General features: G+C 36.6%; 1 protein-coding gene across 2 annotated transcripts in view; it reads right to left on the bottom strand.

The window, feature by feature from the left end:
• Positions 1 to 14,542, bottom strand: part of CDH13 (cadherin 13) — a 520,188-nt gene that overhangs the window by 151,012 nt on the left and 354,634 nt on the right. For both annotated transcript variants that reach the window (XM_075510904.1, XM_075510905.1), the window contains exon 7: positions 7,857 to 8,035. In XM_075510904.1, the coding sequence (XP_075367019.1) occupies positions 7,857 to 8,035 (179 nt within the window). The remainder of the gene's footprint in view (positions 1 to 7,856; positions 8,036 to 14,542) is intronic.

Below are 14,542 nucleotides of genomic sequence, written 5' to 3'. Positions count from 1 at the left end.
GAGTCATCAATAGTTGAGAATTGCCTCGTTTTCATACTATGGTGGATAACATACTAAAGGAATGAAGAGCCAGTAGCCTACCTAAGAAATAAATCCAAGATCCTCATGAAGAGCTGGGAATGCTCTTTATTCTTCCCTCAGTATCAGAGGGAAACACAGAGAAAGCAAGTAGAAAAAGATTCCTTTGAGAGATGGTTTGGGATTTCATGTGGTTCACCTACATAGAGGATGGAAACATGTCCCTGCAGAAGCTCTGCCTGTTAGGTGGTTATTATTTATCCCACCAGCAAACTACAGTTTAGAAAGCTTAAGAAGTATATATAGCGATTATCCCAGTTTATATTGGATGAAAGTGTAAAGGAGCACCTACACACAGATGTTGGCCAGCAGATCTGGCAGGATGATAATCTGGAGTCTGTAATAGCTAGGGGTTTCTACCCATTTCTACCCACTGTGAACAAATCAGAGTTTAGGACTACAAAGGAAAGCCTGCTGTGGCCTCAACCACCCACACAGAGGAGCCAATGCAAGAATTTGAAGGGAGCTTCAGTGGTCACTAGAATTTTGTAGCCAGTCATGCCCAGTTCACAGTTGGAACGGTAAATGCAAGACATAGAGTATAAGCAGTAGCTTATTCAGTGAGCCTTTCATTTACAAAGAAAGCAAATGTGTTTGTTCACCCAATGGTTTTACTTTTTCCAGAGGTAGGATTCTTACATGTTGCGCTTAGTGTTTTGAAGGAAAACCATTCAGTGATTTATCTCCCTTGTGATCTTGATATTATATTCACTGCCCAGAAAGAGCCAGTAACATCGTGTTGAAATGGCTGCCTGTGAGGTTCCTGATGTGATATGTTCACCCCTCACAGATTTTTATAGAAAAGAAAATCTGGTCTGTATTATTGTAGATAATTTTCTTTTTTTTTTTTTAAAACAAAATCTGACTATCAAACTATGTATTGAAAGGAATGAAAGCAGAAACAGATAACAATGTAATGAAGAGCTTACGGAAATTCTGCCACTACAGCTTTATGCAGATCAGACTTGTTTTTTTTTAAATGAACAATTTTTCTAATGTTCTGGCAATGGGAATCTTTACTGTTCCTAACCTGAATGATACTACTTATATTTTGACGTATCATTTTTACTTTTATTTACCTCTTTTGCACAGCCACTTTCAAGATTTAAGAATGGGTTAATGAGCTTTCTCATCAAAAACATAATAGGAATCAAACTAAGAATTACTGGTATGTCTAGTAAAATAAGATTCTTTCCCACAGCAGACATTTAAGCCCCAATGTTGGAAAGTTCATCATAAACTTAACTTTAAATATGAGTTTACCTCTCACTAACAAGCACTTTCCATCTCTCTGTCCATTTGTTCATAAGCTAGCATTATAACTGGAATCTTTATTCTCCCCATTTTTCTACTTTTCTAATATTTGAAATATGATGGACTATGGAATAATCTCTGAAAAGAGACCGAAGACCCACCACTTTTTCTCTGACTGAAGACCCACTCCTCCTCACATTTACAAGCATCAGAAACCATAGTATGAGAAATGCATTAATCAAGTGAAAAGGATGAATGACCTGTTTATCTTGTATTTTAAGCAGAGAAGAAGTATGAGATATTGCCATATCTGTCACTAAAAAAACCCAAACCATAGAAATTGAGGTCCAGCTATGGAATTTACTATATTGCAAAGCAAGTTAAAGGTGTGCAAGTGGGAATTCTGTCAGAGAAGACAAGACAAAATGATACAATTATTCCAACTCAGAGCTGATATGCTCCAAGGTATACATTTTCCCACAATCACTGTAAATACGAATATTTTAGAGGTTAATATGAAGATCAAATGTGGAATACATTTGCTGAAAAGATTAATATCTTTTCATTAAAAATGAGAGTGCACTGTTGGTTCAGCATTTGCATTTAGATCGAGTAAGTTATAAGTATATTGACTGCTTAAGACACATATCTCCAAAATGGAAAACATGGATAAAAAGGGTAGTGTCCATCTGCAGAAGTGGACAAGCTTTTTCTATTTCCTACTGCTTCCCCTTCAGAGAACTTAAGCCCTATCAACAAGAACGCTGTGATTTACTTATCACAGCAGAACTGGTTGAATACTGTAAAGAACATTTATGCAAGCATTCATTCCTTCATGCGAGCAGTGTATTGGTGAATATGTATCAGTGGGCTGCTGTTGACTTGAAAAATTGCTAGACACTGTACAGTCATTCATCAATGTATGGATAGGAATGGGCATTTGCTAGTTGTTATACACTGCTTTTTGTTGCAGTTGTTTAAAGCTTAGAGCCGTCAGGTTAAGCGGGAGGCTCAGCCAGCTATTACATTATTACAAGCGGTCCACATAAACATGAGGAGGATGGGTTAATGTAACTCCAGGTTTCTCATCGTTTATGGCATAAGGCTTTCAGCTCCACTTTTCCAAGTAATAAAGAGAGGGAAAGGTATATATGATTCAAATAACGGTAGATTGATGCACCACGATTGGTTCAAATGGTTACGGAATATAGCACTTGCTTACTGAAACGGTGGCGTTGCTTGTGCAGGCACACCGAGTGTCAGTCTCACTGGAGAACATACATTTCATGTAACTGAATCTAGCCCAGGGTTTCTCAGAATCACAGAATACTTGAATTGCTTTTCTTCAGAAGAGGTGTTTAAAAACATATGTGACAGCATATAGTCCAGCATGTAGCAGATACCTCATTTGTAAACTATTTGTTAACTTTAATTCAAATTAAGCACAGCAGTTCCTATCAAAAGCAAAAGCATATTACTCCTCAAACTGTGAGAAGTAAAGTAAATATTTCACTTAAGCAACTGTGGTGGCAGCTTTCTTATAGTACTTTAGTCATATAAAATTTATACAAATCATACAGCTACTTTCCTGCAGAGCAGAGAGGTCTGTAACACTGGCAAAACAGCATCGTGAATAAGCAGAAAAACTGATTACTGATCCATAAAGGAAATTTAAGAGTTGATTCTCCAAGACTACAAGCGTTTTCTCCTCCTATGCACATGATGAACATTATTTCTCTTTCACTGCAGGGAAGTGTCACTTTGAAATGGACTCTCCATCCCCGAAATACAAAATTCAAGACATTTCCCCAAGGTTTTTTTTCCTCTTTTTTACTTCTTCTTCCCTCTCCCCCCCTTTTTTTTTTTCTTTCCTGTTGTGCTCTATTTCAGGTCATTTAGACCATACACTTTGATGGAGGGCATCCTTCTCCTCCGAATTTATGAATCAAAATGTATTCTCCAATGGATATCTGGAGGTATAATTTGCCCCCTAACACTCTTCAATCTTTATTGCTGACACATTCAAGGATGCCTAACTCCCACAAGAAAAAAAAACCCCACATTAATCTTCAAAAATATGTCCTTACCTGCCTTCTGAAAATGAAAATGGATGTTCTTTGAGAAATTATCTGAGTTTCACTGCAAACCCTGAGGATCATGCACCTTTGGAAAAATTTTGAATCTGAAAAATTTATAAATAAAAATACTCTGGTAGGTTCAGGCCATACAAATCCTGCATGGTGCTAAGTCTTGGAGCCATGAAGCACTCAGCTTCCCTCAGCAGATGTCAATAGAAATCAAAGGCACTCAGCAGCTTGCTGGATGTAATCTGTAGGATTCCAACATACACTTCTGCATACTGGAGAGAATTACTTTTTTGCTTAATGCTTTTGTAGGTGATACTATACTATGGAAATAGCTCCAAAGCACACGCTGTCACCCATCCGTGCTAAATCAAACACTCATTCAATTACTACCAAAGTTAAAAAAATAAAATAGCTAGGTTGGGGATCTGAAAGCAGACAGGCAACTCAAAGAAAAGACCTCAGATAACCTTTCTGTTTCTAGATAGTGCAAGAAAGAAAACAACCCTAAAGAGAGAGCGATGCCTTCCACGTTACATATTCCTTCTGCTGCCTTATGGACAGAAGAGCTTTGGAATAGCCTTTGAAGGAGAGGTCACTTATCACACCAGGGAGCATTCCCACCTCCATACTCTCAACTTAGCAAGAGACCTAATAAATGCCATCACAGAAAAAGAAATTTTGAAGGTTTGTAGGAACTTAGAAAATTTGTCTTCATTTTGAGCTCATCTTGTGTAGCTAAAAGAACAAGCAGATGCACAGTTGAGGTTCACCAGAAAGCTAATTCTTTCCTTTTTCCTTTATTTTAAATTTTGTTTTATTTTAAAAATGTCGACTTAGAATTACTTTTAATTCTAAAGTACTACCAGAAAAAAATGTTTGATTTGATTTTCACCTCCTTAAAATTATTAACCTAGATGTTTACTTATGCATGCTAGGATTCTCCCACATATATTCAATTGGATATAAAACCTGAGCTCTCTAGATGGCCAAACTTTATTTTACTTTAGGATAAATTCCTGTATTTTGATTCTTTGCACTGAAACAAGAATTTCTGAGGCTATGCCATAGCAACTTCTGAAAATGTTGAAGCATGAAAAAATAATATGGACTATACAGTATGTGCAAAACCTGCCAGATGCTTTGTATTTCCACTTCTCAGTGTCTCCCACAGGACAATATCCCCTGTCTCCTGCTCCCTCTGATGCACAAACATGAAATAAATGACACTTAAAATTAAAAAAAAAAAAGACCAAAACAAAGCCCCAAACAATTTATATTCTGTTAATTCATCTTAAATGAAATGGAAAGTTTCCCAAAAGCATCAAGATCCAAGCGGTGGTAAAACTTACTAAAAGAGGTGGAAAACATGAGTAATTTTAATCCGTGTTTTAACATGCTTTAAAAGAGTTCATATCAACCGCCGGTGCATATACATATGATTAATGAGAAATAGTTTTCTCCCTTCTCCATGTCCATCCTAGAGAATTTTTACTTTAATTCAGCTTCTTAATTGATGTCTAGGGCTAATACAGTTTTAAACAGTACACCTCCAAAGAACAACTAAGAATAATCCACTTTTGACTGGTACTCACTTTTAAGATTCAAATAGAAAATAAATAGAGCTAGCAAAAGACAGAAAAATCACAGGCAATTGACCCAATTTAAAGTCTATGTAAAATCTAGGAGAAGCTGCTGGTTTGAATTGGCAGTCATGAATAATCAGATTCACCAGGACCAATTCTTGCAGTTTCTGGAGCTGTGGAATTCTCCAGCAGAAATGCACCTGCCCCCCCCCCCCCCCCCCCCCATAAATACCATGTGTATCTTCATGAGCTACACCCAGTTACCTGCAAATACTGCTGACTCAAATCACAGTCATCAAAAAGGATCAGCTGAGTTGTTCGACATCCATTCTCTTTTCCAAGCAATGGAAAACATTAACGAAAAAGCTTGCTGTTCCCTATGCCTGTCTACTATAATACATTCTCCACTGAGATGCCAACAAAAGAAGGGTATGAACTGAGGAGGTAAAAGCATTCTTCTCTCCTGTTCACAAATACTGTTTCATGTGGTCTTTGTCCAACCATCATTCAATGTCTCTATCTGTATTTTTTGTCCTCTGATGTTACACACCTACTAGCAAGGCTCTCAGGGGAAAGATCATTTCTTTGTCCCATGTTTCTACAATGCACTTCATAGAAGATTGTGATAAACAGCCAAAACATTTAAGATCTACAAAGGTTCACCAGAGAAAATATAACAACAGTAAGGCACTGATATCAGCTGATATCCTACAGAGGAGTGGCAAATAGTACTCCCTCTTGCCCACCAACTTTCCAGCATCCTGAAAGTCACTTCAAGCCTGGCGATACGCAGATACCTTATTCCCTATGCAGTAGCTAAGACATTTCCTCCTCCAGATGTTACTCCTGTCTCTCTCTGAGGCAGAAAATTCTTTTACAATAATTCAGTGTCATGAACAATTCAATGAATAATTCAATGTCTTATGTAGAAATACATAAGAGTTATTTATATAGTATCAAGATTATGTTGGTACCCAGAATTGTTCAGAATAGATCATTAGGCCGCTTGTCCCTAAAAGCTGCTATTAAGGTTAAAAATAGAAGTTATACATCTTTGACCATGAACGGTTACCTCCACAGATCTAAAAAAGGAGGCATGACTACCAGTTTCTACACAAGACATACATAAACAGGAAGGGGGAGAAGAGGCTGAACCCACAAAGATGACAGAGAGCACAATACAGAGCATCTTGTGAAGAAATGGAAAACATACTTTTTCCCAAGCATTTCACCTGACAAGACAATATTAGACTGGACTTCAACAGCAGATAATGCTTGTTTGTAGAGTTAAAATTTTACACAGCCCTACATTTTGGCTCATAAAACATAAAACATCAACAACAACATACAGCAGCAACAACAAAAATTACTTTGCAGTTTCAAGACTGCAGCTTGCCATGTCACCTTCAAAGTAAAGGTATTGAATCCGCTATTATTAAAAATCATGAGGAATTCAGATCTTGCTTTCAGGATATACTACCCAGCCATAATATCTGTTCGATTGAGGCCAGACTTCTTGTATGGAGACGACATCATTATTTCATGAATCACCAGTGACCTTTGGAAGATACTAGGAAAAGCAGGCATGTTCATTCCTTTCCATTGATTTTCTAATTTTGAGTAAATTGGTTTAATCTGGGGAATGGTTATCTATTAGGAATAAAAATACCTAAACTGACTTTAGAAAACAGTGTAAAGCTTTTGCACTGAAACAATGAATTTAGAAGGGGAACTTGAGGCAAAGAGGTAGTGATTATATAAATCTTAACTTGGGCATGATTCTGTGGCCAGCCACACAAGTATGAAAGAATTGGAATCCCTCTAGACTTAAAGACAGATCTACAGGCCCAGACCTTAGTTGTGCTGCACTGTGTGTCTGGTTTACCCATTAAATATCTGCTGCTGGAAGCGCCTGCAGAAAAACTACTCACCTAAAATGGGAAGTGGTATGGGCATCATTTTCCTCTGGTTAAAATGAGAAATAATGTGCTGAATATTGAGAACATTGGACAGTCCTGAATCTAACCAACTTAGAAGACAAGTTCAGTAAATCAGCACATACCTGAAACAGCCTGCAAGAAAAGAACTTGGTTGTCTCCGGGAACCTAAGAGCACATGGGGCTACATAATCAAAAGAAGTGGTGGTTTATAGAGTAACTGTTTAGGTCATCATTGTATTGGTGCCCAGATCTCATATATTCTGATAACTAAACCTTTGTCTTAACAGATTGGCTCTACTTTATTATCTTCTGAACATGAAATCATCATACCTAAGCTTTCTTTGCTATCAATTTATGCTCTCCTAATGTTAATGACCTATAATAAACATAGATTTTTGGCCCCATGGTAATTCACCTTAAAACCACATGCAGACTACCTGTCTCTTTACTATTCCTTTTCTGTATTTTCATTTTTTGCCTATGGGGTACCAAGTTAATTAGTCCATTAAATCCACTCAAAAAGAAAATTCTAGAAAAGTATTTAAAGCACCAAATTGTAACAATCTCATAACAAGCTATATGCCCAATTAGTTTGTTTGTTTGTTTTTAACTTCCACACAGTCAATTGGTAACTTGAAGTTGAATTCCACATATTCCTGAGATCTTTGCTCTCACCATCCAACACTAAATGTCTTGCCTAGAAATTATGAACTACTAGATTTATAAATATTGATCAGAGCATATAACTTCTTACGCCCAAATAAGAAATAAACAAAACTCTTAAAAGACTCCTCAAAGTTGAACATCTGAATCCCCACCCCCGCAATACTCTGAACCTCTTTTCACATCACAGAAGATGATTATAGGCACAAACAGCAAAATGTCAGACTGGCGATAGGAAAATGTTCACTTACCTCACGATCCAACAGTACAGGCGACACCACTGTAACGATATCTCCCTTTTCTGGGTCAATATAGAACATATTTGGAGATGGCTTGGTAGGTGTCTGTTTGAGGATGTTATACCGCAGAAGAGCATTGTCTGTGCTAGAGTCATCAGCATCAAATGCTGTCATACGCATCACAGTTGTTCCTAAGGGAAAGGTGGACAGACAACAGAGTGCAGTTAGCAAGAACATGTAAAATCATGCTGCCTTCACCTGTGAGAACAGGTGGGTACAATACATAATTATCTCGTCACAACCACTAAGTAGTTTCACCTGATATTTAGTCTGTACTTGTATTTGTATTATTTTTACTTGCTACTGAGCCAACAAAAAAAGACTAGCGATTCTGGTTTGCAACAGACATATTACTCTAACGTAAGTTCCCCATATTTGTATGCTTTGTTGCCATCCATACTAATTGCATTTCACTAAATGAACTACAGATGTATCTTTTTCACTTTAAATTCTACAGGTAGAACATCTACAGGATGTTTATGAGGAAGATGACAATGCTGAAATAAGAGAAAGGTCTCTATTTTCACTTTAAAGTCTTGCACAGTTTCAGAATTAGTTGGACATTATAATTTCCATCAATAAGAAATTTTGTAATGACTAGAGCCTACATTATTCTAACTTCAATTTGTACAAATTTATGGGCTTATTGTATCAGCCTCAGTAACAAATCCTATAGCATACAGTTCTGCTATAGAGTGCAATAAGGTAAACGCTGTTGACTGCACAGATTCCTAAATGATGTACAGAGGAAAAACCGCACTCTACTTCTACATCACAGTTAACACAGGGAGGGCTGAGATGGTGCCAATTCTCTGCTTAGCTAGTGGAACACATACTCCTGCATCACAGGACCGAGTCTTTTCCTCTCCCTTAGACAAGCACACCAGAGGCTGACATAGCCTACAAAATTCTGTCATAGCATTCTTTTATTTGCTTTGTAAGGTACACTGAGAACCTAAGAAAGGAAGTAAGTAGGCACCTGGGCTGAACCGTGAGATATTCACCCCGGACCATTACGATTTCTTAACCAGTTCATTTATAGGTATAAATGTAAGCATTATTTTTTAAAAAAATCTAACTAAAAGTAATATATTATCACATAAAAACTAAAGTATTTCTGGCAATATTGACCTGAAGAAAGAATAAAATCCAACCAAATAACAAAAAAGTCATGATCAAATCAACAAACTAGTTTTAATGGTGAATGAAAGTTAAGTAACAAATTATTGCAAAAGGTATTAGCAAACTTTATACAAATAATTAATCTAGGAAGGTATCCATTCTTCTGCCTAAAAATCCCAACTAAGCAATTTTTCAAATTCCATCCATTATACAGTTTACATTTAAGTAGCTTAGCACTGAAACCATATTATCTAATGTGTGAACCACAATGTCAAAATTAGTAATAATTCTTTGTTAGAGGTTAATTCTTATGTGGTGGTTAACCCTTTCTTTTCCACTGTAGATTTCCAGTGGGCAAGTATTATTTTAAAATATGATGATGAAACACATTTCAAATACAACAGTTTCATTTCTTAACAGGTCTGTAAGGCCATATGATCTGTTCTCCGTATCCACATAGCCTTTTGTGGCAAAATAACCACAAGTGATTAAAACCTTCTGGTACAGACAAGGCCTAAGACATTACATTGGAAGTGCCTGCAGAACAGAAATATATATCATTCATGTAAAATGATAAACAGTGAGTTTATATTCTTTGTGAAGGCCTTGAAGCACAGATCACTTAAAACTCAAATAAAAATGAAATATTGTGGTAAAAGTAAAAACAAACCCAGCTTCATTTATAGCCTGACATAACAACTGCCTGGTTTACTGTTAAACAAACACAACTGGCTTGTTTAGATATGTTTCTTCTTTTTTTCTTTTGCTGTACTTCCCAGAGTACAAAGTATTGCCTCTTGTTGGAGTGACCTTGAATGTAAGCTCTCAAAGGTTTTGCTTCATTGCTACTTCAGACAGAGTTACCCCCTTGAGAAAAATAACAGAGATCTGACAGCATGTTGGTTTTATTCACCAGGGATTAAAGGTCAGACAGCTCAAAAAGAAACTTACCACTGGATACCACACCATGTTTTCAGATATTACAAGATGATCCTAGCCCTGATATTTTCACCTACTTTGTTTGAGACTTCTTCAGAAGAAAAAAGACAAAAGAGCAGCTTTCTGTTTTGAAGAATGAAGATTCACCCTCTCTTCACCAGTACAACACACTGATATTTTTTAGATATTTATCGCATTTCAACAAGATTATTATATTCATATTAGTTCATATGTTTCACGAAGATCTCCTGTCACAAGACTTCAGTGAAATACATAAGAATTAAGGCAAATCTTCAAGGGATCTTAAAGAGTGCCCAAGTACAAGTGAAATTCAAGGGGTTTCAGTACGCAACTCTTTCCTGAAAAATGCAATTTAATAAGATGCTATACTCAAGTACATTAGACTATATTTTAAATGAATATATAGTTGCTACCATTATTAATCTATTAGATGAGCTGATGCTCAGCAGAGATTTAGAAACTGATTAAAATATATACTCAGGTAGAAATCCTATTTATACAGTTTTCCTAGACGGTTCTACTGAAATATTTCTGATGACAAGACTGTGGAAGGCACATGCAGATTTTAAGATCTGATATACATCCCCATATCTCAAGTTACTCTGGCATAAAACTGGCTTAATACAATGGCTGAATCTGATTCTGATTTGCCAGCTGCAGTTCGTTAACCTTTCAATTCGCTGGACATTATCTTTTCCTGTGCAATCATTCCTCTGGTGCATACAGATAAGAAATTCCAGCAACTCAGAAGAGCAGAATTTTACATACATTTTGCATAGAGATGCTAGCTCCAGGAGGAAAGCTGTAGAGAATTAGAACCAGTTGTTTCTATGTTGCTTTTGTCAAAAGTTTTGAGATATTGGTTTCTAGCTACCATTGAAGTGGCATTTACAGTTAAGTAAAAGTTATTCTATTCTCACAAGTTCATATAACAGATGTAAAAATGCACATAAAATCTGGGATTGTCTTTAGATGTCATTACGCATTAGTACAGTCTATGTAAGGTTGTACCTGTTTTCTCTTCATGAACATCAATACGGAAAACTACACCTCTTTAAGCATCACCTATATGCTCGCATTGCTACAACCACCAGAGGAGCTGCTGAATACTGTGGCTGAAAACAAAAAGGAAGCCTTTGTACTGAGTTGAATGTTGGTGCTAGGTTTCTGCAGCCATGCTGAGAATGGCTTGTCCTCAGAAACATATCCTTTATGCTCTTCTGCTCACAAGCAGGTTTGCAAACTAACCAGAGTTCAGTGCTGTCCATTCATTTCAAAGCACCGTGGTACCTACTGTATATTCTATTCCATTAAAACAAAACAAACACACACACACACACACACCCCCATATACAAAAAGCTAGAATGGGCTAGTATTTGTGGTTGATGCCTCAAAAATCACAACAGCTTTAAACCAGCAGCTAAAATATATCCCAGGGATCTTTTGGAGAAGTCTGATAGCTATGTTTCCAGGGAAGAATTTCCTATCCTAGTTGATGTGTTCACAGAGAGAACACACATGACCATACATTTGGGACTGGACCACCACAAAAGAGAACATGTATAGACATCTCTTTCCTAAAAATATAGTGACACAAATTTTTATTTTAAAAGGCTCTACAGCATACATCCGGTCCAAAAGAGCTTAATTCAAGATGCACGCTTCCTCAGTATTACTCCTTCATCATAAAGTTTTATTCTTCATAAAAGATTCATTTCCCCAGACCCATAAACTGACTACTTCTAATTCAGTGTCATTTTATAAATACTTCCATTCCTGGCATCAATCAAATGCAGCTGGCTTTCAAACCACAAAACAACAGCTTGCTACATTATCATGTTAAACAATATATATTAACTTATCAAGCTGAGGAAGAAATGTCTGCAAAATCAGCAACTTTATAGTTCTGCCGATGATGTGCAGATACTCATTGAGGCAGTCTCTCTCACTAAAGGTATAGTTATGCCTTGGTGTATTTCAATATTCATGGTTTATTTGTCACACCTTCTGGGCAGTTTCACGATTACTATAATCACTCTAAAGCTCCACTTGCACCTCCCAGCATATATCCCACTAGCCAAGTCATTGCTCTAGAGGCTGCAGCTATCAATCTGTTGATTGTTCCTTCGGCCTGTAAGTTGGCTTGGAAATATTGGCAAAACACTCCTCTTAGGCATTAAGAAGTAAAACACAATGCTTGCACAATTTTGTTGTGATTGGAGCAGATTGTTTCTTGGGAAAGAGCTCTTTGGCATTTTGTTATTTATATTTTTGTTATGTTTTTATGTTTTTATGTTAACATTTTGTTATGTTATATTTTTCTTGGTGCTTTTTTTTTTCTGTCAAGATGCCAAGAGAGCATCGGGAACAGTTCAGCTGATGGATGAGCTTACTACTAAACCCCCATACCTTTTATTTATTTATTATATTCAGCTGCCGGTTTTACAAAAAGGACTGGAATGTAGTGGAAGTGAGGGCTATTTCTAGCTTGATTAAATGTGAACAAGTGTCTTAACCCTACAGCCTTAAAAGACGACTCTGGATTTTAATACTAACATTAAAATACTATCCAGTTCAAGGACTGAACAGTTTTAACTTTATGAGAGCTACAGTGCTCAAAAACTTCACACTGGAGTTTTCTCATGTTATTTCCACTCTTTTTGTGAGTCTCTGCTGTATATTCAGTACGTTAAATGTTTTCTACATGTGCTACAGAAAGGGAAGGGTCTACTTTCCTAATTAACATGACAGGATTGCCGAGTTTTATTTCCACCTTCTTCACAAGTTCAGATATACCTCCATACACTGTTAATAATCAGTTGCACAATGGTATACTTTCAACTAAAGCTATTTTAACCCAAGAAGTAGAACAAAAAATGAAAAATGGGATGAAAAAGGAAGAAATCAAGAGGGTCACCTATGTCTCTAGAGCACATTACATTTATTACTACAGGAAAAAAAAATGACACCAACTTTCAGAAAATGGAGCGAAGGAGGATACCCTCCTGACTACTATCCTCATCACAACTAATTACATGTTTGACTGTCTTTTTGTACTTTAAAGACAACAAGCACCAGGGAAGCAAAACAAATATAAGAAGAAAGGTCTATTATGGTTCCAATCAAGTGCATTTGAATTGCAACTACAGTTATTACAGTTATTAATTTATGCGTGTTATTGAAAACTTGAAGGCCTTGCTCAATAGAGAAGACATTTAGTAAGAATTAATGAGTTCAGCCTTTTAGCATATCTTACATTTGTATAGGGCAATAATTTTCTACCCTGCACGACTTTTTCACATTGTCTATTTAGATGCCTGCCAAATTCAGGATATGTGTATACTTTTTAAACTAGAATTTTAGAAACTGATTACTGATCAGTACACTGGGCATGCCAACATATTGCAGTCAGCAGGATTGGAGAGATGCACTGGTGAACTATCTGTTATGGCATGAATAATAAACAAACTTCTGTTGATACACAAAAGAAACTTCAGTAATGTTAAGTAGAGATGAAGAACTGTTAAGAATTGCTACTACCTACAGAGAGTTAATGCAGTCAGAAAGCATATAAATTGAGTAAGAAATAATGGGACATTCCTAGTTGAACATTATGACAAAAAAGTAAAGATGTATGGGCAGGTCAACCTTTAGCAAAACTAGTACTAATTTTTTTTCTCCCGAGACAGCTGTTTTGGTAGAATAAATTATTCACTGCTGGGAGTTTTTGAGAATGAGTTATATACAGTACTGTCCCTAGCCATAGTGTAGGGTAGAGCGTCCCGTGACTGAAAACGATGTTAAGAGCTTTCAGGTACCTGCTGCTCCAGGCGAGATGATATATGAAATGTCAGTAAATGAATGGGCATTAGTTGAAGTTACATGATGTGGATGCTACTTTGGTATATTGTGCTTTGTCCCTAGTGCTATGAAGTTTCTTTCTTTAGGGTAAAATTGTTGGGTGAAAACACTGAAAATTGTTAGCCCCACCAAGGACTCCCAAATCATGCATCTATTATCAGTACATACCAGGTTATGAGATTTTGTGGTAGCATACGTATACTGAAACTTATGCTCTACTGTGTGCAGATACAAGAAATTATGAAGCAAATAAAAAAAGCATTATTTATCCTTTCATAACACTAAGATCCCCATCACAGATCTTATGTTGTACAAAATATGAAACTTGTGGTCCCCGATTGAGATAACTTACATTCTAGACACTGTGCAGTCTTCCCTCACAAAAAAAAATGCACGTAGTCTTTGCATTTGTCTGATAGACTACAGATAGCATGAAATAGGCAGTTCAATAAGGAGTAAAATCAATGAAGTTTCATTTCCTATCTGGTATTGTCCAAAGGCTCATCTCCTGGATGGATAAGATGGTGTCTTAGAGGGGCTGAAGTCAGTCATTCCCTTAGCAAGACCATTAATAGGACTTTTTCTCCTCTTTTCTTTTCATGAGACTTATACGAGTTTAAGGTACTCCTTCAGACAACTTTATCCCTGTGAGAAAATTAGTGGAAACTGAGTGATGAGTTCACAAGTTTTGAGG

The sequence above is a fragment of the Mycteria americana genome, chromosome 8, assembly GCF_035582795.1.
Source record: "Mycteria americana isolate JAX WOST 10 ecotype Jacksonville Zoo and Gardens chromosome 8, USCA_MyAme_1.0, whole genome shotgun sequence".
In the NCBI taxonomy this organism is placed as follows: Eukaryota; Metazoa; Chordata; class Aves; order Ciconiiformes; family Ciconiidae; genus Mycteria; species Mycteria americana.
This window is presented reverse-complemented; position numbering and strand designations above follow the sequence as displayed.